At 43.9% G+C, this 25,547-nt stretch overlaps 1 protein-coding gene across 1 annotated transcript in view; it reads left to right on the top strand.

Annotated features, from left to right (window-relative positions):
• Positions 1-10,100: 10,100 nt before the first annotated feature.
• CASD1 (CAS1 domain sialic acid O acetyltransferase 1) overlaps positions 10,101-25,547 on the top strand; it is a 67,776-nt gene continuing 52,329 nt past the window's right edge. The window contains exon 1 of the mRNA XM_090047006.1: positions 10,101-11,154. Within this exon, the coding sequence (XP_089903132.1) occupies positions 10,554-11,154 (601 nt within the window). The 5' untranslated portion in view covers positions 10,101-10,553. The remainder of the gene's footprint in view (positions 11,155-25,547) is intronic.

Genomic DNA, 25,547 nt, shown 5'->3' with positions numbered 1-25,547 from the left:
CATGTAACTGGGAACAATTTAACTGGATATTTGCTCTGCAAGCAGTTCAGATACTAGGTATGTTTTATGGCTCTTCAATACTTTCAATAAGACCTCCTGATAACCTTTTTGTAGCTTTTATAAATCCTTCTATAGAGTCTAATAATCCCTGATGTAAGATTCCACAGGCAGGCTAACTAAAACCTAGCATTTCATTACTAATTTTGGTGGATCAAAGACTTGCCCTGACCCTCCAGGTTGCACAAAGGGGCTCAAAGCCAGCTGAAATGGCTGTTTTTCTTGGAAGAACCCCGAACTGGCAAAGAGCTCATTATGAACCCCATCCCAGTCTGTTAGAGTATGTAATAAGTAAATAATAACTAATAATACATAAGTAACAATACGCATTGATATAGCAAACCTACGCTTACATAACCATCATTCATCACCCAGGTCATCTATGGATCACCGATCTGTGCAGGCCTCCAGACTGGTAGACCTCTACATTTTTCTCCCATTTTCCATCCCTCCACAAAATTCCTGAGCTAAATACAGCTCATTTTAGATGTGAAGGTGCAATCTGAAAGGGTTTTGGTCAGTTCTACAGAACCCAGTAACTTTCATGGTATTCATCTTTACAGCATTTTTCTCTAAGGCAACCAATGAAAATTTGGAGTCATGCAATAGATTGGGGTGGGCAAAATGTGGGCCGGATGCGGCCCGCTAGGCTGTCCTATCCAGCCTGCAGGGCCCCTACAAAAATTAGAAAATTAATATTTATCTGACCCTGGGTGCCTGTCATGTGGCCCTTGATGGCTTGCCAAAACTCAGTAAGTGGGCCTCTGCCCAAAATAACTGCCCGCCAATAGATGCATCTAGTTCGCTAGCCTACATCTGAATGATCCCTAAACAGTGAAAGAATGTGAGAGCAACAGGTCAAATAGCAGCAGAGTTGAACTGGTTTTATCTTAACATAAATGGGCTGTCTCACATGGCTTTGGAGAACTTATACCACATATGATATCTGCTATATTTGTGAAATTGTTACTCGTTTACAGACTTCCTGAAGCTCACAATCCCTGTCCATTCTGGAGCCAATATTACTAACTCCTGTAACTTTTTCATTGCAAGTCTCATGATATCTGGTGTTAATAGATCTTGCAGTCAGAAAAGTCTGTAGTAACCTAGCTTTCATTTGTAGAACAAATATTTAAACATCAGATGAAAATGTGAGCCCTTGAGGCTCAAAAACAAGAGGACAACTGAAAGCCACCCCGCTCCCCCCATTCTTTATTTTAAAATATCATGATTTTAAAGCCAGTATCATGTGTGGGACCCACATCCCTTTTTTTTTTTTTATTTCATGTGGCTGGGAATATTAATTTAGCAGAGTGTCTATCCACCAAAATTTTAATACCACCATAGACCTAACAATTGCACATCAAAGGAGGAGAGCTATTTACATTCCCCAAAATGGACTTTCAAATGCAGCTCAATATGCCCTTAACAAATTGGTGCATGCTCAATAGCTGCTCAGCTACCCATTAATCCAGCAGTGACAGATCTTTGCTAAGCCTGAGATGCCTAAAAGATGTATCTTTGCTTTTGGAAAAAAATAATCAACCTTGCAAGATAATACCTCCATCAGCACTCATAGCATTCTAGTGAAGTACATATTGGCATGGCAACAGATCATTGTGAACCCTAATTAATGACGTGTGAATATACTGCCAACATTAAATGATTACTATAAGAGGTCTAACTTCAAATAATTGATGCCAGGGAAACTTCTTTTCTTTTTCTTATCTTTTATCCAATGATGTTGAAGCAGAATAATGTTTTAATGAGCCTATTATTATCAGGGTCACAATACAAGAATCTCTTTAAAAACAAGGAAAATGGGTTAATAGTTTCAACTACCCTCCTAGAGAACAAGGCTTCCATTAGGTCAGGGCAGGCAACCTCTGACACATGTGTGGCACACAAAGGCATTTTGCTTGGCATGTTCCCCTAAGGCTGGATGGTGGGGGAGCTGTGAGGGGCCCAGCCCCAACCCTTCCCTGCTGCCTGCCTCAAGGCACGTGTGCACCTGCTACAAGCTGGGCCAGGGCTCTTCAGACTCCCATGCAGATGCTTGCAACTTCCCCATCACTTGCTGCAAGCAGCCTGAGCTCCATGGCGGGCAGCAGGGCCTGCCTAGAGCCTGGGCTGGCTGTGGCAGGTAGGGTGACCATCATAGAGGACAGTCCGGTTGGCCTCTCTCCTCTATTGATACGAAACTGGACGCCTTTATGTCCTCTATTTTTCTCTTCAAGAAAAATAGAAACAGTAGTAGAAAACTGGAATGTCCTCTATGATGGCCACCCTAATGACAGGCAGTTGGGAGGCTGCAAGCAGCTGTACTGTGGTCTGTGGCACTCCGATCAGCTCATTGCTGGCAGCGGGAGCATGTATACCTTGGCATGGACATTAGGGAAGGGGCTAGGGCTGCACTGCCACAACAAGGATTGGGCATCTCATAACTCCCCCTCACAGTCCACTCCAAGGCACCAACATCTTACAAGTTGAGGTTGAGGGTGTTTTGGCACACTACACAAAAATGTTGCTGACCCCTGCGCTCGGTGATCTGTTCCATATATCCAGCAGCTCAAACAGATATAGCTGATGCATGTTAAAAACAAGGAAAATGGTTTCCCGCCCCCTGTCTCCCCCCTCCCCCCGGCCAATCTCACTGACCAGGAAGCGGCTGCAGCACTCCCAGATGTGGCCATGACACTTTATCTGGCGCTCCCGTTCCCTGGCTGGCATGCTCAGGGGGTCACTGGTGCTCCTGCCTGCCTTCCCTGCCCATCGCCCAGGCAGGGAGTGCAGCCTGTCAGTGGGTGCACCAGCACTCTCTGGGGGTACCCCGTGCACCCCCTATGCATCACCACTGCTCCGGCCCACTGCTCAAAGGAGGATTATCTCTGACTAAACCATCACACTTGAGCCTAATCACTACTTTTTTTGAGCTAAATGATAGTAGAGTTTTCTACTTCTGTTTTACCTTTGGAAAGCATGAATACCACATAACTCTAGTTCACCACCAAGTAAAATAGGAACAGTCTGGAAAGCTAAGTGCCAAAAAACACAGTTACATAGCTACATATGTGCCACTTAGATGCATGAAATGTAAATTAGATCTATTCCATACTAGGCACATCTACACAAGATGACAGGACTAGGGACAGAAGTTACACATAAACTGGTTTAAGTGATCAGAAACTGGTTTAAACCTGCAACAGAACAGAAGCTCAGTGCACATAAACCAATTTCAAAATGGCTGAAACTGGTTTAAGATAAACCTGATTGAATGTAGTAGCAGACTTAACTGATTTGGGTCAAACTGGTTTATGCAACTTCTGTCCCAGGCCCCTTCCTAGTTGATGTTAAATCACAGTCCCCCAGCATCCCAGCATGCTTTCCAGCCCTGTGTTTTGCTGTGCTGTCTGCTCCAGAGAAAAAGGCTGACCCCGCCCCTCTGCACAGTAACTACAGTACATTAATGTACATGTAGATGTGCCCACTGCACACAAGAATAATTTCAGCCATCACTGCAGTACAGCCATCTCTGGATTAAATGTAGCAGCTGTTCAGCAGCGCACAGCAACTCTGCATAGGTTAGAATAGGAAATAAATGGAAGAAAGATGAGCTAGAAAGTTAAAGGGGTCACTCTAACAGCTTGATTCTGCATCACTGGCATCAATAACTATCTTCCTACTGAATGCAGAACCAATTCCCCATAAGAGAGAACTATATCTAACCTGTGCATTCTCTCCCAAACCCATATAAAGAAGTTCTGGGAAGCTACCATGTGCTAAAGTTTCAGAGTTAGATCAGATTTAGCTCAAGCTCCTTGGGTGTACTCTGCAGATAGCTAATTTTTGTAAGCTTGATCCTTTCTATTTCTGAGCTTTGTTTTTCCTTGCTAAAAATGCATCCTAAGACCAAGCATATAAACATCAACAACTTGGAAAAATCCGCAATAATGAGGCCTGTACTTTACAGATAAGTGTGCCTTTGTGTTGATGTCCCCATAAATCCAATTATAGTTATTTCAGTTTTAAATAAACTATATTATACTTTTTGTTTTTTCATTCTAGGGTTTGTCTACCTCTGCCTTGTCATTTTGATCTTTACAGTTGAAAGTTCAGCAGGTTCTTCTGATGTCAGTTTTACAAGAGTAGTTTCAATAGCCTGAAATATTGTCTTGACAGTCCACAGTAGTTGAAGAGAAAAGAGAAAAGTTTGTTGAAAGAATCCTGCATACAAGCTGCAATATGAAACCCGAGCTACCAGCCCAGTTTGTGGTATTTCCCCAAGAGCCCGTTTCACTGAAGTGTTGCCAGTAGACCAATTCAAAATGCTTCCTTTTTAGACAAATTACTCTTAAAACATTATATTTATCAAAAATGATGGAGAGATCGAATTATATTTAAAAATGTGTTGCTTCATCTTGTCAGGTATCCAGGTTGTAGTTGTATTGGTGGAGGCAAAAGGAAGCAGAACTCATGGTCCAGGTGATGTCTCTTATGAGGCCAACTAGATGTTTACAAAAAAAATATTTATTTGCAAGCTTTTGGGCAAAAGCACCCTTGTGGTAAAATACCCACACTTTCAACTCTTCTATGAAATATGAACTTCCATTTCTACCTAGGTTTACTTTTATAATCTTTTCTCGTATGCCTGAATAAGGGTGCTTGTGCCCGAAAACTTGTAAATAAATATTTTTATTTTATTTATTTGCAAAAATCTAGGCGGTCTAATGAAAGATATCACCACTACCACGAGATCTGATTCCTTTTGCTTCATCTCAGCCTTCAATCCTGGCTGAAAATTTTCTTAGCACTTATTTACAGGAGATGTAGCAACTTGTACATCATTAACACGCATGATGTCCTGTTAATTCTACTAGTCGTATGTAATTTCTGATGCTGGTAGTTTGTTTACAAAGCAAAAAGCTCTAGAGGGAGAAAAAAGGGCTGACAACACAGGAAAAAAATGGAGAAGTTGAGACTGAAATTTCCAGAATATTCCCTATCTTTCTGTGGAATGCTACCATAGCTGAGATCAACAAAGCCAGTGAATCCAGTATTTGGGAGCAAGACAGTTTCCATTAAAGTCTTGCAGCTCTACAACAAATTGTTTGTGTGGTCTGACAATCTGAATTTGTTGATCTTCAGACTATATGTTGATGTATGTTGCATACTCAGGGTCCTCTGAGGTTACAGGTAGAATAAGTGTGGGTGCAGTGAGTTGAAGGAAAGGAGAGTTCATGTGTTATATCCTGAAGGCTGATAGTGAGTCAGTTGGACAGTTCCGGTGTGTCTTGGGGTTTTGTTGTTGTTGTTTTGGTGGGTTTTGTTTGTTTTGGTGTTTTTGAAGAAGCAACTTAGTGATCTCTGGTACGTTTTTTCAAAAACTGAAAATAAACTGGATAAAAACAGAACATACTAACAAAGCTCTTAAGAAATTGGTGCAAGGGCTTTTAAAATACAAAGTTCCCTTTAAAAACCACCAAGGACTAGTTATTAATGCACCGATTCAGCTTATATGCTAAGTTGAGTGGGTGGGAAAGAATTTCAAAGAAGCATTTCATGAATCTGGGATTGTGTACAACTGAAACGTATCATTCGTTTGTCATTCTGACTGTCTTGCACCCTGATTCTTACCCTGAAGATACAAAGGGGAGAGTTATTTCTAAATTGCACTTCCTGTGCCTGTATTACAAAAATATTTCAACCTTCAGGCACTATAGTTATTATACAGTTTGTCTAAAACTTTAATGGCAGTAACCACTACGCTTCCTGTTTGTCAGACAAAATATGCTGGGGGTTTCCAGACTGACTTCCTGTTGTCTGTTTATTCTGTGCTTGAAAAATGGGATCTAGGCTGAAGAATGAGATACAGGGGCTTTATTTCCTACAACACATTGTCATGGTCAATTCATATTTCAATTTTTAGGCCAAGACTGGACAAAAAAAGAGAGTTATTGCTCTTTTAAACAGGTTGTACTTTGTGTATGTCATATAGTGTGTGCTGGGTTATAATGCAAGGACTTTATGTTTCGAAAACTAAACTTTCTCTAGAACTATTTGCAGAGATGCTGCAAGTGCAGCTAGATTTTATAACATGAATATACAGAGATTGACTTCCTAGAGATACTTCTTTCGGTAACCTCTGCTCTCTTCTCTAAGTTTCATACAAATGGCTATAACTTGACCTGAATCTAGAGGCCAAAGACTGACATTAATCTGCCGCCACTCCTGCAATTTTGAACCTACAGTCCATCATCATGCCATACTCAATTAAGATGGTTTAAGTAGGACATTCAACAAGGATACTTTCTTACATAAGTGCATGCTGTGGATGAGTTGCATAGGTCCCAGATTTAGGGTTTTTACATGACAGTTCATACTTTGAAATGATCCAGTATGGTATAGAAAACAAGTGTACAGTGTAATATATTGGTATTCTTTACTTAAAGCAATCCGGTCATATTTTGCTGCAGATCAGATTTGTCAAAGGGGAACTGCTAGATGTTTGTAGCTCTCTGTATTTTAAAAAGGAATTTGGTGATCATATGGAAGCTTGGACACTGCATGCACATGAAACAGAAACATTCTAATTAGACACAGAACAGATACAGCTTGGGCAGCAGCTGTTCAGACTTCCATATACTGCTGTGTTAACGCTTCATGTTGTGTCTTTAAAGAAAAAGAACAGAGTCTGGAAGGAGGCCACAGAAAATGCAGGATAAGGAAAGGGAGAGAAGCAAGTGTCATGGGAGTTGTATTGCTTGGAAAAATACATTTAAATCTGACCAAACACCAGTAAAGTGCCACAGTGACTGTCGTATTCTCTATGCCAGTGTTCCGGTGAGAAGAGAAAAAAATACAGGAATAGCCTGCATTCAGCCATACAAAATCTGAGCACTTTCTGTCCATTATGGGGATGAATACAGGCACCAGTACACATATGTGTAAAAATATTATCAGCTGAGCAAAAGAAAATGAAAATATGCTCAATCAGAAATGTGACAAGAAACTGAGTCTAATGTCTGAGCTGAGTCTAATGTTACAGTGGTTATGACTAATGTGGTTACCTCAAAGTGCTAAAACAAAATTCAGCCTGGTGCAAATGATTGGAACTCCCCTTGCATTAGTGTCAGAACAGAATTTGGTCTACATCAGTGGCTGAACAACAGCAGAACATCCCTCTAACTCAGTGATTTTTCAACCAGGGTGCTTCAGTTCCCTGAAGTACCTTAATATCTTTTCAAAGGTGCCATGGGGTGCTACATAATATTAATTTTGTTAGGTGCGCAAACACTATTCACAGGATAAGCCCAGACTTTTCAAATGGGAAACCCAACTCTGGACCTTGAGTTATCTGCAACAAAAGAATTACTCTGTTATTTTTCTGTAGTCAAAAACAATGAGAGAAAACTAAGCCCTATTCTTTTCCAAAGGGTGCTTTGAATGTAATGAGGGGTGCCTGAAGCCTGAGGAGGTTGTGAACTGCTGTTCTAAGCCTTATGAATGTAGCAATCTTGGGCAGGATGGAAGTATAAAAGTTGTGATAACTTACCTATCTTGGGGGACTTCTAAGATCTTTTCTATTTAGTAGTGCCAGTTTCAGTGACTAGTGTAAGACTGTGTTTCAAAGATTGAGAAAACGTTGTGTTCCTTACACTTTTTCTTTACTAATCTAATCAAGCATTTGCAGTAAATGGTGACTGCATGCATAAGAGCGCATGGAAACTTGAACACATGGGAAAAGTGATGCTTATATGAAGCTGATGAAAAATATGAAAAATTAGAGCAACTAAAATGTTTGACACCATCTTCTGGCACGTATACAAAGGGTTATTGAATCAAGAGGGACATTGTCATAAATGTTAAGCTCTTGAAGAACACGATACAGAAATGACGTTATATTCAAGTGATGTAGATGAAAATACATGTCAAGTGGAATAAGCTGATAATACTGCAGATATGGAAATGGTTGCAATGGATAGGGGAAGTTCTATGATATAATGAATTAAATATATTATGTAATTTTGAAAGAGGTGTACAGAAATTTCTTGCTAAAATATAGTTAGCTCAATGCTGTTAAAATGATGAACTAAAGTGGCTTACAAATCCAATGGAGATTTTATATTTTTCCTCTAGCTTTGCCTTGCTGCCTATAATACTGTTAAGTTAAATATACTGTTGCAGAGTTCTTATACAAAAAATAGAAAACTGCTAAAGGTGAAAAGCCATGTGCAAACCATGGAAAGTTAGGGTTAGAACGGACCTCAGATGGTCATCTAGTCCACCCCCCTGCTCAAAACAGGACCATCCCCAACTGGATCATTCCAGCCAAAGCTTTTGAAAACCTCCAACTGGCTGGACTCTGCAGAGAAGTACCTGGGGTTACAGTGAATAAGATGAATATGCGCCAGCTGTGTGTCCTTGTTGCCAAGAAAGCTAATGGCATACTGGGCTGCATTGGTAGGTGTGTGGCCAGTAAGTCTGAGGAAGTGATTCTGTCCCTTTATTCAGCACTGGTGAGACCACATCCGGAGTACTGTGTTCAGTTTTGCCCCCTCCTCCCTCCCACTCCCCACTACATAAAGGACATATACAACTTGATGAGAGTCCAGTGGAGGGCAACAAAAATGGTGAGTGGGCTGGGGCATGACTTATGAGGAAAAACTGAGAGAACTGGGCTTATTTAGTCTAGAGAAGAGGGGTTGTGTGTGTGTTTTCTCAGATCAGCTGTATAGTTGGGAGAGATGTTGGATATGTTTTTAAGCACAATGCGTCTGGCCTGAAAGCTTGCAAAGAACTTTTTTCCAACTACTCAGTTGCTCTAATAAAAGACATCACATCTACTCAAAGAACCTTGCCTGCCTGTGGCCTTCAGGACAATGTTCACATGGGACTAACTTGTTTAGAACTACTGAACAAGTGAGCTAGCTCCATTGTCCAACTAGGATATGTTGGAACAGATTGGACCAGATCCTCAGATAAAGTAAAACATCGTTGAAGTTCATAGACCATATGCCACCATGCAAAGGATTGCAGTAAGAATATATTACTGGGTAGATGGAAAAAAGTTTTGCAGTTGACTTCTAAAATAAGTAAGTTCTTGAGTGGAATGGATTGTAAGAGTTTTGGGTCTAAAGATTCTAGGTAAACATAGAACCATATGCATGTAATTGTGTTGCTATTATATTGAGTGGGCCTTAAAAAACAAGGTTGCATATGTAGACATGACAAACTGATTTCTCTGAACTGCTCTGGAAGGAGAAGCAACAAAAATGACTTTTACAATTCTGCCATTATCTAAGGTGATCTGGGAAGGGACCAGTCTATTCTTTGCTGTAAGGGCATAAGGAATACTTTTATACTAGTGCTTTGGACCTCAAAACACAACAGAGCCACAGATCACTGGCATTTCGGGCTGTTATGATCTTTTGCTTCCTCCTTTGGGTAGCTCTCTGTGCTGACATACGAGTCACTATGGTGCGCGTCTGTACCACTTGATGCTCCAAGGAGATTTCCAGGGACAATATCTGCCACACCAGACTTGATCATCTAACCCTAAATATTCCATAGGAATCCCAAAGTAGGGGTTTGCTGAACATCATTTGTCTAAATGAATTATCTCCATCCTCATCTGCTCATGTACAGTTGCATCCCAGTTCTCCATATGGATAATGCTTTCAGCCCAGACCTGGCTGCAATTTGATTCAATGCATTGTATAGGTATATGAATTCACAGTGCACAATGCAGGTCTGGTTAAAAATGAAGGGAATAAACAACTGGGATTTTTTCTCCCTGATTTTCTTTTTTTCAGTTAAATAGTGGTTTTCTTTTTCTTTTAGCCTCTTTTTTCCCTCTAAGGGAAACTCTAAGGGAAATGGAAGGAAGAAAAAGCAAAATATGAATTATTAGTACTTGTTAAAATTCAGATGCTGTTAGTGTATCCTTTATGCTAAAGTTAAAAGAGAAGTCAACAGAGATGTAGTTTTTGAGAGAAGATAAAATACTGCAGAAAATAAAGTTTCACAGGGTGTTTGGGGTTTTACAGTAATGTGCTTTAATCATTGTTGTCCATTCCTGACTTCTGTCTAATGAAGTGTTTCATCTTTTCTCTAGAGTTAGGAAGTTTTTCTTTCTCACTTTTTGAAGTCATGGTTGGTGATTTGATGAAATCTGTTTCTAAAACTTTTTGGGGATAGGCAATATTTCTTCATTTTTCCTACATTGGTTTTACATGCGGTCTTCTGTTAAAGCTTCTGCAACTGGTTTATATTCATGTTGGATACACACTGATTTTAATCTGTGAGTCTGAATATTCAACAGAGGGATCTGCAGCTGCCCAGTTCATATCTGTTTTGTGTGAGGTTTTTTGTTTTTTAACATTTCCTCCGACCGTCTTAAGCGATGGGAGAAGTCAATAATAGCCGAAGTGATCTCCTCTTAAGACAGCTGCTGCCACTGCTGCTCACGGCAATACCTTCGCTCAGTGGGAAGGGGGATGGTTATCATCACGGTGGATCTCCTGGCTCATGAGCGCTTCTCCCATCTCATCCTACCCGGGGACGAATCTCAGGATCTATCCCCGAGACGCTGTCATGGGATTTACCGACGAGCAAGACAGGATGGGAGAAGCTATCACGAGAAGACACCTTATGGCAGCTTCCCTGGGTCCTGCTCGGGGATAGACAGATCTCGTCCCACCCCGGCGGTCCCGAAACAGATCCAGCCGCCGCTGCTCTCACCAGTCACCTCCTGCGGCCGCTTCCCGCGACCTGAGCGCGGCTCCGACGCTGCCCCGAGGCGGGGCGGCCCCTCCCTCGGGCCCCAGCGCGGGGCGGGGCAGGGCCGTGGCGGCTCCTCCCAGTCGGGGACCGTGGCGGCCGCGGCGGAGCAGGCTTCGCTCCCCCTCGCCGCCGCCGGGGACCCCGCGCCCGCTCTCGCAGCCCGTTGTCATGGAGGAGCCAAGATGGCGGCGCTGGCCTACTCCCTGGGCAAGCGGGAGATCAACCACTACTTCAGCGTGAGGAGCGCCAAGGCGCTGGCGCTAGGCGCCGTCCTGCTGCTCGCCGCCTGCCACGCGGCCTCGCGCCGCTACGGAGGTGAGCCCGGCCCGGCCCCGAGCCAGGGGGGAGGCGCCGCTTGAGTCAGGCAGCGGGGGCGGGTGTCCCGCTGGCACGCGGCTGGCCTGGCCCCAGGGGGCGCCGCCGGCTTCCCGGCACGGCCTGTGCCCCGCCAGGGCCGAGCGAGCCGGCGGACGGGCAGGGGAGCCGCCTGCTTCATCAGGGGCTGGGCCCGGGGCCAGGCGGCAGCGAAGGGCATCGGACCCGCCCGCTCGCCGAGCTGCGGTGGCTGCAGCGAGGGGCCGGGGACGGCCCCAGCGCTTCCCACCTGTGCTGCGCGGCCGCCGAGCCCCGATGGCGGATGAGACGTCCCTCCGGGGTGTCTGCTCTAGCCCCTGTGGGGGCAGGGGTGCTGCCCAGCGCGGATCTGGCCTCCTCTTGAAAAGTCTAAGTGAAGACGATTCTGCAGCTTCTCTGGGCCGTTTATTCCCCTTAGCGCTTTAGCAGTAAGGACAGTGTTTGCTGGTATCTAATCAAAGCCTGCTTTGCTGCAGTCTGGAGCTGTTGCTTTGCCTCCTACTCTCTGCGGCAAGGCGGGAACAGTCCTCCCGTTTTCAAGAAGACTTGCAGGTGTTTGGAGGCTGCTGCCATGTCCCCCCCCTTAGCCGCCTCTGCTCCAAGCGAAGCATTCCTAATTCTCTCCCCCTTTATTTGCATGGGTTGCTTTCCAGCCCTTTTATCACTGTTATTGCCTGCTGGACCCTTCCCATTTCACATCATTTCAGAACTGCACATAATCCCCTAGGTCAGCAGCTCTCAGCCTTTTTTGTACCAGGACCCATTTCTAACATCTGTGGCCAGTCCAGACCCAGCGCCCCTCCCTCCTGACCCACCACTCCCAGCCCCCCAGTGTGTGCGGGGGGGAGGGGCGCAAGCAGCCCCTTGTGGGCTGGAACTCTGCCAGCCAGTTTCCCACATTTTTCTCCTTTAAAGGAGAATCCATGTTTTAAGTTTGTTGACCCGTTTTTAAAGTTTGTTCGTGACCTTTTCGTATATTCTTGCGACCCACTTTTGGGTCATGACCCCGTGGGTTGAGAAATACTGCTCTAGATGAGGCCTAACCAGCACTGAGTTGTTACAGTATTGCTTCTCCTGCCTCTAATATCAGATAAGTTGTGGGGTATTGTTGGGGGGGTTTTTTGCAACTGCCACATTGCTTACTCTCTTGAGGCTGACCCACTGACACCTTTACATCTTTCCTAGCAATGCTACTACCCACCAGTTATCCTTCACTGTATATTGGTTCTTCTTCCCTAGTTGTATCATGTGTCTGTGTTGTCCGTAGCCAATTTATTTGTATTGTCTCTAGATTCCAATCTGTCAAGACCATTTTGGATTCTACTTCTGTCCTCCAAAAGTGTTTGCAATCCTTCCCAGTTTTGTCATCTGAAAATTTAATGAGAGAGCTCTTTATTCCATCATCCAAATAATGATCATGTTAAATGGCATTGGGCCCAGGACACCCCTGTGAAAACCTGCTCAAAACCTCTTGCGATTGTGACACTGACCCTTTGCTTGCAGTTAATGAGCCAGAAGTGTTATCTAGCCCATGTTTTTCAAATTTGCTTATGAAAATATCATGTGTGACTTTATCAGAAGCCCTGCTCCAGTCTAGGTGCGCTATGTCTACGTCATTCTCTTCCTTCTCCACCCAGCTAGCTACGTTGTTAAAGAAGGGGATCAAATTGGTTTGTCATTATTTGTTCTTAACCGATCCATAGTAACTAGCCTTTCCTCCTCCAGGTGGTTACAAGCTGCTTTATTTATAATTTGCTCCAGTAGCCTCCTGGGTATTATATAGTTAGCCTGACAATTCCTTGCATCCTCCCCTTTGCCTGTTATAAACATGGCAGTATTTTGGCCCTTTTCTAGTTGTCTGAAACCTTGCGTATTTCCCACAACTCTGTAAATATTATTGCAAGGGGTTCCAAGACGCATTCTACTAGTTTCTTGAGTACCCTGTGATGTAGTTCATCAGGCCCTGCTAACTTAAATTCATTCAAGCTAATCAAAAGTTCTCTGACACTCATTTAGATGTCATCATGATTCTCAGCCTTCCCCGTTCTTTGTCTATAACAGGGGTTCCCAAGCTGTGGTACGTATACCCCTGGCGGTACACAAGAAATCTGTTGTGGGGGAGGGGTACTTTGTAGAAACTGGCAGATCTTAATTTTCATTACAATAATAATTGTCATTTAAGGCGTTAAAATATAATAATTATATAAAATTATGTGCTGGTAGATGTACAATGGCAGTTGGTAAATGTGGAAGGGGGTATGTAGTAAGAACCTCTGTTCTAAGTAATTTTTTGCTAGTGTACGTGTGAAGATCAAGGCAAAGTAACAGTTAAGCAGCTTTGCCTTCTTTTTATCTTCTGTTAATAACTCACTCTGGTTCTCTAGCAGCAGATCCACAACTTCCTTTTCTGACTAGCATATAATAGGACCCCTTCTTGTTGCCCTTAATATCTTTAGCCAGAAGCAACTCATTTTTTACCATCACTTCCCTAATTTTGTCCCTTTAAATACTTGCTGTTTCTTGGTATGCTTCCTTTGCTATTTGTGCTTTCTTCCATTGCCTGTAGGTTTTCCTTTTGATTTTTTTGTGGCATCCAAGAAGTTCCTTGTTCAGCTGCATTGGCCTCTGGCCATTCTTGTGTTTCTACTGTGCTAGTCTAGTTTCTTACTGAGGTTCAAATACTATGTGCTTCAGAAGTTGTCTGCTTTCCTGGACACTTTTATCCTTCAGTCTGTCTACCCACAGGACCTTGCCTACTATTTCCTTGAGCTGGTTGAAATCTTCCCTTTGGAAACCTAGTATCTTAGTTCTGCTAACTGTATGCTTTCCCACTCAAAATCATGAATTTTGTTGTATGATCACTTCCTTTCAAGTTTTCCTTCACCTTCAGATTCTCAACAAGTTCTTCCATATTGGGCAAAACAAGATCCAAGATACATGATCCCATAGCCATACATTCAGCTTTGTGGAACAAAGCTGAACTCTGGGGTTTCTAACATGCAGACATTTTACATTATTATTAACTTTTAAATTTGAAAAAAAAAATCACATTAGGAACTGACTCCTTTTTTTCTTCATTTGTAAACAATTCAGATGAGACTTCTTCATCTCCTTATTTAAAAGAATTCTCTTCTGGGATTCCACTTAAGTTTTAGTCCTATTACACTTTTGCCACCATGTGGGCCTTAATTTACTCTAAGATAAAGGTGCTCTCTAGCCTTGCCAAATGAGGCTTTAGGTAGGGAGGCTTCAGGTAGACTTTCCTTTCTTGGAGCAGATGAAGAAAACCTTGCCCTGCTTATGCCTGCAATATTGCTCTAAATAATGAAAGGTTGTAATACATTTATTAAAAGGCATGTTAAAAGGAAAAGACTGGGGAACTAAAAGGAGTAAAAAATCCTTTTGGAGCTCAGAGTTGAAAGAAATTATCCTAAGTACATAATGTATGTGTATATATGCATAATAGGTCATTTGCTAGAAAGGTGTTGGTGATAGGTTTTGTTAAAAAGCAATCAAAACTAGAACAGTACAGACAGATTTCCTGGCAGGTAAGTTGATAAGAACCACTAGTCAGTCCAACAATCTGTTGTAATTAAAACCTGCATAACTTCATTCACACTAGGAATTATACCTGTATAAATGTTGTGGTATCGATCATATTTGGGACTGAAGCAGTTATACCGCTTTAAAAATCTTGTTTGCTGTCTGCTTTTGTTTTATGCAAATAATTTATTCAAACACAAAATGCTTGTCCTCTTCAATAAAGGCAGATAGAAGAAAATATATATGGTGAGGAATAGATTTATTTATTTATTTTTAGTAGAAGACCTAAGGGCTAAGAGAGTATAGAAGTTGACCTGCCCTTACATCTGGGGAAGTAGTCAGTCAGTGTTGAGGTTCATTGAAAGGTCAACACAGGAAAACTTTCACTGCTAGCTGTTCATTGGGTAGTTAGAAAGTTTTTGTTCCTTTGCTGTGAATCAAACTTATTCTGTAAATAGGAATGAAAATTTTCAGAAGAAATACTCCCAGCTTTATCTGCGAAGCTGTGCTGGGTAGCGTTTTGGGTAAACTACAAGGTTTGTCCATAATACGAGCCATTGAGTCCCTGTCTTCAGCAGGAAAGAATTGTATCTTGTTTATACCATGGCTTCCACAATTTTTATTACCAGTGAAAGTATTTTTAATAAGTATACCACATATCCACTCTTTTTATACCAGAAAGATATTTTCTGTTTGAGAAATGTTCAGGAATTTAGTATTGGCATGGAGGCCAACATGGAACGGCATACAAATCACAATCTGTTTCATTGTAAAAACTCAGAATAATCATATGGGTAAGGTTAAGTTGTTTGTAGCATCATAGCTTCAGTTAACACTTGTTGTTTCATTTGGTCATGCCCTTTAAGGAACTTATAACTTTGTAGAGAGGTAAATATTTTGGTTAGATTCTATTTTCTGTTGAATTATAGTAAACTTGTGCTCATTACCTCTTGGAAAAAAAAATGAGGGATTTTCATAAAAATAATACGAAATTATGAAATTGAGGCTAAAATGGGAGGAGTGATGTTAAAATGCAAGTAGTCCATTCAGCTTACTGTTTTTTCATTAGCCTGTGTCAATTTGATTGTGTGTGTAACTGCAGGACTGTGGCCTATGATAGCCTAAACTGATACACACTCAGTATGAAGACTTGGTATGGAAACTGTCTCATAGACAGCATTCAGTTGACTATTTACAAAATACTTTTAATTTAATAGCAATGCATTTTTTGTCTTTGGGTTTAAGTTTCAAAGGTATAATTCTAAAATACTAGTGAAAATTATTTTTGCCTTTTTACTGAAGACCCATTGAATTTTCTATGCAGACTGAACAACTTAAAGCTATTTTGCATTTGACAAAAAGTATGGAATTAAAGCAAATGCAAGGTAAGTGCTTTTTTAGATAATTGGTTATAAAACATGTTTTTTTAACTAAAGAAGGCACGTTTTACAATAAAAAGATATATGGAATTAGAAGGAATAAAGAAAAAAATGAAAAACCACAATATAATTCAAAGAATGAGAAAACGTTCCATGCAATAGTATGCATGCATGCAAAACTTTATGACTATCACACTCTTTTTGGTATTTCGGCCAAATCCTTAGGGAAGCAAATGATGACATGTTCCTCTATTTTGGCTACAGATTGGCACTCATTTTTTTCTGTGACTTTGTAAAAGGAACACTTTTCATTAATGATTAAAAATAGGATCTAATGTTTCAAAGAGAGGGTTGCTTCCTAGTTTCTTTGTTTCCTTAGTCAAGTGATTCCTTTCTTTTCTGTTGTCCATGACCCTACAGGAGACAGTATTTTTAGTAGCTTGCTGCGTCTCACTCTCTCATTTAATTTTCTCCTATTTTCTTCTGCTGTGCTCTTTCCTTTTTAAATCTAGTCTTACCCTTTCCTCCATCACTCTTTTCTCCTTTGTCACACTCCTTTTTCTTTTTCCTTCAAGTTCTCCATCTTGTACAAAAAGAAGCTCTTATGGCATGCTAACAGAAGTTCTTATGTCTACTTCTAGAAGATAGGCATCAGATGTTGATAACACCTCTAATGATCCCTGGGAACACCTTGCTTTGCTGACCTCAGGCATTAAAAGATTCGGCACCAGGAGTTGGAAAAGGTGTAGTTGTTTGGCCTGATATTTCTATATGTACAAAAGTTTTGATCCTCTTCCCCCATGTGATATTGAAAGTGAGTATTCAGGTTAAAGAATTCTATGTTAAGGAATAATGTACACTGTCTATAATCAAGATGGCATCAGAGGAGGCCCAGACCGAGGTACTGAGGGTCAGGATACAAGGGGACTGGGGGGAAAAGGGACTTGTTAGTGGAGGTCTACTATAGACCACTCCACCAGGAGGATGAGCTATACCTGGAATTCTCCAGACAGCTCTCAGAGGCCATACAGTCGAGAGATATGGTTGTTATGGGTGTCCTAAATTACCCTGACATCTTCTGGGAGGAGCAGTCAGCCAAATCTAACTGCTCACATGGCTTCTTAACCTGCATACAGGACCTCCACCTGTTGTAGGAGGTATATGATTCTGTTAAGGGAAACACCTTGCTGGACTTGGTTTTAGCTATAGGGGATGACCTGGTGGGGAATCTGCAGGTACAAGATAACCTAGGCGATAGTGACCGTTGATTGATTGAATTCACTATCCAGCAAAGGGTAGATAAACTAACCAACAGAGCTGAAGTGCTAAACTTCAGAAAGGCTACCTTCAATGTGCTCAGGAGATTAGTTATTGTGGCATTAAAGCTCAAGAGCACTGGGGAAACGGGTTCAGGAAGGGTGGTCATTCATCAAGGCAACGATCCTATGGGTGCAGAAGGAGACAACCCCATTGCTTATAAAAGGGGGCAAAGGGGCCAAGAAACACTCCTGGTTGAACAGGGCAGTCCAGGAAAGCCTAAGGGCCAAGAAAGTGGTATACAGGCTGGGGAAACAAGGTAGCTACCAAGGAGGAGTATACCTCTCTGGCTCACACTTGCAGGGAATCAGTTAGGAAGGCCTTCAGCTATATAGGGAGCAAAAGGAAGGCACAGGGTAGCATAGGACCCCTACAGGACAAATTAGGGCAATTGGGGGGGGACAAAGTCGAGCTCTTCAGTGAGTTCTTTGCATCTGTATTCCTAGACACAGACCAAGACAAATCTCCATAGACAGACATAGGAGGGACCCCAACAGCCCACCAACTGTTAGTGCAGACTTAACGAAGGGGCACTTGGAGGGGCTGGATGTGTTCAGATCAGTGGGTCCGGATGAACTTCATCCAAGGATGCTGAAGGAATTGGCCAGTGTCATAGCAGAGCTGCTGGCACAGCTATTCAAGCACTCATGGTACTCCAGTCCAGTCCCAGAGGATTGGAAAAGGGCCAGTGTGGTCCCTATTTTCAAGAAGGGGAGGAAGGAGGAACCGGGAAACTCTAGGCCAATTTGTCTTGCCTCTATCCTTGGAAAAACCTCTGGGGAAAAAAATCATTAAGGATCACATTTGTGGGAGCCCAGCAAGGGAAATAATGCTGAAAGGAAATCAGCATGGATTCATTGTACTCGGCCTTGGTGAGGCCACAGCTGGAGTACTGTGTCCAGTTTTGGGCTCCACAATTCAAAAATGATGTGGAGAAGCTTGGGAGAGTCCAGAGAAGAGCCACGTCATGATCACAGGTCAGGAAAACAGACCTTACAACAACAGGCTGGGATCCATGGGGCCTGGAACAGCGCAGGCTCAGGGGCGACCTGATGGCCACCTATAAGTTTATCGGGGTGACCACCAGTATCTGGGGGAACGTTTATTCACCAGAGTGTCCCAAGGCATGACGAGGTCAAACGGTTATAAACTACTGCAAGACCATTTCAGGCTGGACATGAGGAAGAATTTCTTTATTGTCTGAGCCCCTAAGGTCTGGAACAGCCTACCATCGGAGGTGGTTCAAGCACTTACATTGAACACCTTCAAGAGTAAATTGGATGCTTATCTTGCTGGGGTCCTATGACCCCAGCTGACTTCCTGCCCTTTGGGTGAGGGGCTGGACTCGATCTTCTGAGGTCCCTTTCAGCCCTGCAGGCAAGGCCTTATGAGGAGAGACTGAGGGACCTAGATCTCTTCAGTCTTCGCAGGAGAAGTCTGAGAGGTGATCTTGTGGCTGACTATAAATTTATCAGGGGAGGGCAGCAGGGAATAGGAGATGTTCTGTTTACTAGTGCACTCCCTGGAGTAACTAGGAACAATAGCCACAAATTGATGGAGTGCAGATTTAGGTTGGACATTAGAAAGAACTTCTTCACAGTAAGAATTGTCAGAATCTCAAATGGGCTCCCAAGGGAGGTGGTGCTCTTTCCTACCTTGGGGGTCTTCAAGAGAAGATAAGCACCTAGCTGGGGTCATCTGACCCCAGTGTTCTTTCCTGCCCAGGGCAGGGGGGTGGACTCAATGACCTATGGAGGTCCCTTCTGACCCTAACGTCTGTGAATCTATAGATTCAAAGTTCAAGCCCTTTTGGTGTTACATGGTTATCACTGTTGGGAACTGTTACAGTTGCCCATTTAGCAAATGGCAGCTCTGTTACCATTAAGGTTCAGTCACCTATGCTGAAATAATTATTTTCTTAAGTATTCTGTAATCTACCTTCTTAGTCAGATTTCTAGTTAGCTTAGGTATTGGACATATGCAGTCAGGGGAGTCTGATAGAATATCCCTCCTGGGAAACACGGGAGGATCATATAATCTTTGTTTTTGCTTTACAGAGACGTGAACTAATGTCTGAAAGTTACTTGAATATTAAGGTGATTGCTGTTTAAAATACATCATAAGAAAATAATTCTGCTTTCATTTGGATGGTGTAGCTTTTTAGACTCGTAATTTCATAGTTTGTAGGGTCAGAAGGGATCTGAGCAGATCATCGAGTCCAACCCCCTGCCATGGCAGGAAAAAGTACTGGGGTCAAATGACCCCAGCAAGGTGTTCATCTCGCCTCCTTTTAAAGACCCCCAGGGTAGGAGCTAGCACCACTTCTTTTGGAAGTTCATTCCAGATCCTAGCCACCCTGATGTCTAGTCTGAATCTACCCTCTCCAACTTGTGACCATTGTTCCTAGTCACTCCTGGTAATGCTTGGGGGAACAGGGACTCCCCCAATGCCTCCTGGTCCCCTTTGACTAGTTTGTAACAGGCCATTAGATCCCCCTCAGCTTTCTCTTGTGGAGGCTGAATACGTTCAGGTCCCATAGCCTCTCCTCGTAGGGTCTGCCCTGCTGCCCCTGATCTGGACCCTCTCCATGTTGCCCACATCCCTCTTGAAGTGCGATGCCCAGAACTGGACACAGTACTCCAGCTGCAACCTGACCAGTGCTGCATAGAGGGGGAGTATCACCTCCTTGGATGCGCTTGAGATGCATCTATGGATGCATGACAAGGTGTGGTTGGCCTTCCTGACTGCCTCCCCACACTGCCAGCCCATGTTCATCTTGGCATCAATAATGACTCCAAGATCCTTTTCTGCCTCTGTACTGACAAGAAGGGAGTTCCCCAGCCTGTAGGTATGGTGCTGGTTCTTCCTCCTCAGGTGCAGCATCTTGCACTTGTCGGTGTTGAATCCCATCCCGTTCTCATCCGCCTACTCCTGTAACCTGTTTAGGTCCGATTGTAGATCATACACTTAAATTTTTTATTCAGTACATCACTTCCTAATAATTCAATCATTTGCAAATATCTACAGGCATTATTTAGAGAAGACATTAAGTTTGAACTGTGTAACATGGGTAGAATTGAGTTTGAGTGGTGAATGGAACTGGCTGGTTTCTTTTCTTTATCAAGCTGGTAGTCTCTACCTACAAATGCTTTATGGAGTCAGTGATGCAGGTGGCTTGTTACCCCTTTTAGCTGTAGAAGAATGAAGTCAGAGCTTTAGCACCATCCAAACTCATAGGAGGTGACTTGAGTTGAATTTTTTATTGTGCATGTTCCTGGCTTGATAAAAGACTGTGTACTGAGAGAGGGTAAGACTGTTCTGCAGCAGGTGTACTTGCTCATACATGAGCAAAGAAGCCATGAATAACTGGTGAATGTTTTTTCCATATTTCTAAGGTCCCTTCCATTATATTGGCATGCATGTATGCTCGCTTTTTGAATAGCTATTCATAGAATCATAAAAAATAGGGTTGGAAGGGACCTCAAGAGGTCATCTAGTCTAACTCCCTGCTTAAAGCGGGACCATCTCCAACTACATCATCCCAGCCGAAGCTTTGTCTAGCCAGGTCTTAAAAGCCATGGAGCTTCTACCACCTCTCTTGGTAACCCATTCCAGTGTTTTACCACCCTTCTAGTGGGAAAGTCCTTCCTAATATCTAACCTAAACTTCCCTTGTTGCAACTTGAAACTGTTGCTCCTTGTTCTGTCTTCTGCCACCACTGAGAATGGTCTAGCTGCTTTTAAAGCACCCAATCAGTCTTCTCTTCTCCAAATTAAATATGGCCAATTCCCTCAGCCTCTCCTCATAAGTCATGTTGCCCAGCTCCCTAATTGTTTTCATTGCCCTTCACTGCACACTCTCCAACTTGGCCACATCCTTTTTGTCATGGCAGGCCCAAAACTAAACACAGTCCTCCCAATATTGCCTCACTAGTGCTGAGCAGAGGGGAAGAATCACTTCTTTAGATCTGTAGATCGGCTACACTTCTACCAATGCAGCCCAGTATGCCGTTACCCTTTTTCACAACAAGGGCATGCTGTTGGCTCATATTTAGTTTATTGTCCACTGTAACCCCCAGGTCCTTTTCTGCAGAGCTGCTGCCCAGCCAGTCAGCCCCCAGCCTGTACTGGTGCATGGGATTGTTTCATCTTAAGTGCAAGACTTAGCACTTGTCCTTGTTAAACCTCACGGCCACATCCAGATGAGTGTGGCCTTGTGGTATATGGCACTGCAGATGGGTCTGACCTGTCAGAGGCACCACATACTGCACATTCAGGGGGTTCCCACAGTGCTGCCTTGTGTAGGGGAGCTATTTGACCCCTGCAGATCCAGGGGTAAAAAAAACTTGCAGAAAAAAAAGTAGGGTGGCACATGTGGGGACAGTGCATGCTGCCCAAAGCTGGAGCCTGGCCAGCCAGAGCCATGCTCCAGCTGCTGGCCAGGCTCTGAGCTCCAGGCGTGATGCAGCTACAGCTTTCCTGGCCCCTGGGACCCTAGGTAAGGCTGCTGGGGCCAGCAACTGTGCTATGTGTTCCCATAGATAGATATCTCCAACAATCGTAAGAGTTGTGTTCTGTGAAGCCCAAAATGTAGAAACTGAATGTTAATATCACACATTTAAAAACTACTAACAGATGATGTGGGTTTCATGTTATTTCTGCCATAAAAGAGAGACTTCCTGGAAGTTTAGAAGTTGCCTGCATAGTTTTATTTGAAAGTACTTGGGGAAAATAATATTGTTACTTTTTAATAGATTCTGAAAAGTTAATATCATTTGCTTGACTGTAAATATTTATATGTGAAATTGTTTACTTGCATTTTAGTTATGTTTCAAGTTCAAACAAATGCTCAATATAAACATATGTAGGTGTTCTGGTTACTAACAATGTAAAAATGCCATGCAATATCATTTATGAATGTATCAGTATCAGGAAAAATATAACTGTTTAACCAGTAACAGACAATGTCTGTTTAAGCTGTTATGATGCAATGTGCTATGTCTTCGTGCTCCTATATAGACTCATAGGAAAGTAGGGCCTGGAAAGGACCTCAGGAAGTTATAAAGCAGGATCATCCCTGACTAAGCGTTTGTGTAACCTGCTGTTAAATAGTGTCTAAGGATGGAGGTGCTACAGCCTGTCTGGGTAGCTCGTTCCAGTGTTTTAGCATTTTCATGGAGAAAAAGTTCTTCCTGATATCCAAACTAAATGTTTAAACAATGCATGGTGATAGTTGTGGAATATTGGTTCAGAGGGACCTGATGGTCTTGTGATGATTTGCATGATATATAATGTTTTTGAGGAAGCAGACGTGTTTTTCGGAGCCATGTTTGTTATAGAGTGAAGGCAGCCCTTATTTTGTAGAGCCTGTTGCTGACTGCATAGAAAGCAAAGGGAAATGCAGCAATACATGCGTGAACATTATTCACCATGAGGTGCTGTAGGGTAGGAAGGATATGGCTTAAATAAATGACAGTGCTGTGCCTTGCAGTTAGAGCTGCAATAGAATACTCTGTGCCTTATTTTGTCTGTGTCCCCTGTAGACATGCTCCAAGTCTGTAAGTAAATTGGAGTTTTGCAGTGATTGTTCAGAACCTTAGGGGCTTATGGTATTCTTTGCCTGTTGCCTCATTAGGCCTTTTTCCTTCTGTACTTTGTGCATATAAGCCAGGGGTAGGCAATTATTTTGGGTGGAGGGCCGCTTACTGAGTTTTGGCAAGCCATTGAGGGCCTCATGGGTAGCCCCGCCTTTGACTGGCGTCCCACCCCCTGGTTGCCATCTTGGGACAGGATCCCGCATGCTAACCCCTGGCCTTTGCCATCAGAAGTCTCTCCCCTTACCCCCTGGAATAACTCCTTTCTGCAAGAGGTTTTGTCATCTCTGAACTAGAAAAATACCAAATTATATTCTAAAAATCAAACATGTACTACAACATTCATTAATTTCATTTCAAAAAATATTTTTGTCCTGATTTATATGTGTTTGTGTAATGTATGTAGAAGTGATAGAATAATAGCTTAAAATGAAGTCTGAGTCTTGTGAGAGGGTAGGTATAGGTATGTGGGGTGTGGGGGAGGGTATATGAGAGATTTGTGGGGGGGGTGTAGGTGTAGGGGCTGTGAGTGTGGGGCGGATGGTGGTTGGGAAGGGTTGTGGCTTGTGTGGAGGGGGAGGGTTTGCCCATATCCAGCACCTCCCCTCCCCCCACATAGAAGGCAAAGTCCCTGCAAGCCTGGGCTCTGCGCTCCTGCCACTCTTGGCCCTGGGGCACCAGTGCAGGCCCTGTGTTCCTGCTTGCTGACACTGGCCCCTGTCTACCGCTGCTGCCCTTCTTCTGTTGCTTCCCTGACCCACCGCCCTGGCACCACGTCCCGGCTTCTCCTGCGGTCCCAGCACTGCAGCTGGGAACCACATGATGCTGAAGCATGGCAGGCAGGGGGAGCAGGGAAATGGCTGCAGCAGGCAGGGGGAAGGGGAATGAGCAGGTGCGCAGAGCGCAGCGACAGCCAAGTGGGTGTGTGGGGCCAGCACCAGTGGGGCCCAGAGCAGGACAGCAGGAGCGCAGGGCCCAGGCTGGCAGGGGCCCTACAGAGCCAGGTTGCACTGCTCAAGCAGGGAGAGGAGGGAGCCAGCTTGGCTCCATAGAGCCCCTGAAAGCCCAGGCCCCATGCTCCTGCCATCCCACTCTGGGCCATGCTGATGCTGCACCAGTGTGCTGGTGCAGGCCCTGTGCTCCCGCCCAGTTGTTGCTGTACTCTGTGTACCCGTTCACTGCCCCTCCCCCCTGTCCTACCTGCTACAGCCATTTCCCTGCCCACTGTACTCCGACACCACGTGATTTCCAGCTGCAGCGCTGGGACCACAGGAGCCAGCCCAGCCAGCCCTGAGGACTGGGGTGATTGCTCACGGTCCTTCCCTGCCATCCTTCCCCTCCCCCACCATCCGTATTTCGCTCTGTGCAGGGAGGCAGGAACAGCCCCAGGCCAGAAGCCCCTGCTAGGCAGAGGCTTCGGCTGGGGCTCCGGATGCGGTTGGGCCGGACTTGCTGCTGTGGCTGTTTAGTTCTGCTGCCAGCTTCCTTTGGGTCCTGCTGCCCCTGGCATAGGTGACTGCTGCCTCCTGAGTCTGGGGGGGCAACTGCAGAAGCTGTCGGCAGCAGGGACAGGGCTGGTGAGCACCCACAGAAGCCGCCAGTGGAAGGAGACAGCCCTGTCAGGGAGTGCACATTTTTTAGGGGCCCTGTGGGCCAGATAGAATGACTAAGTGGGCCAGACCTGGCCCGTGGGCTGTATTTTGCCTGCTGCTGATGTAAGTCAATCCTGTGAAATGCCCCCCAGAATTTACCTACTGCTAAGATATAAAGTTGTTATTCCAGATAAAGTGCTATGGAATACACCTCTTCATTTGCTTGGCAGAAATGCTGTTGAGTATCTCTTTTGTTGTGCTACATACTTCATAACATACTGTGAAAATCTGTAAGTCAGGTAGGGTGCAGATCAAAACTTGAGGCAGGCTAACTTGCTTAATGCCTCATTATGACTATTCAAACATTTTATGGCATATTGGCAGGTGGCAAGGTTTTGGAGTTGCAAGCTGGATCAAACAGTCTTGGGCCTCAAGCTGGTTAGTGCTTCCAATCCAGCTTGCTGCTACAGTTGGCTGGATGTGCTGCCACACAGTCTCATCATTGGGGGCAGTTAGACTTGTTTGATGCATGCTTTCAACAAAGCCAGTTATTTCTTACGGTTTTTTGTTTACTATTGCCATAGATCATGCTGCTTTTAAGGGAAGACCCAAGGCAGAGCTTCCCCAAGAAGAAGTCTTATTCATTCTCCCTCCCAAAGGACCCCTTGAAACCCCCAGTGTTGCTTCACAAGGGGCAAGCCTCCGGCTTTGAGACCCTGCCTCCTTTTTCTTTCTCTGGGTTCTTTCTTCTTTGCTTAGCTCCTAAGAAAGGGGGTGTTTTCTCTTTAAAGGGGAGGATCAGAGTGGTGCTGACATCCCAGATAGCGTAGCAGACTACTTGGCTCCAAAAAATAAGTTTTATTGTGCTGCTGCAAGTCCTTCTGTCCTTCCTTGAACTCCTGCTTTCTCTCTACTGTGCCCTTCCTGGGA

Source organism: Crocodylus siamensis, chromosome 5, assembly GCF_052110815.1.
Source record: "Crocodylus siamensis isolate JL-2025a chromosome 5, ASM5211081v1, whole genome shotgun sequence".
In the NCBI taxonomy this organism is placed as follows: domain Eukaryota; kingdom Metazoa; phylum Chordata; order Crocodylia; family Crocodylidae; genus Crocodylus; species Crocodylus siamensis.
This window is presented reverse-complemented; position numbering and strand designations above follow the sequence as displayed.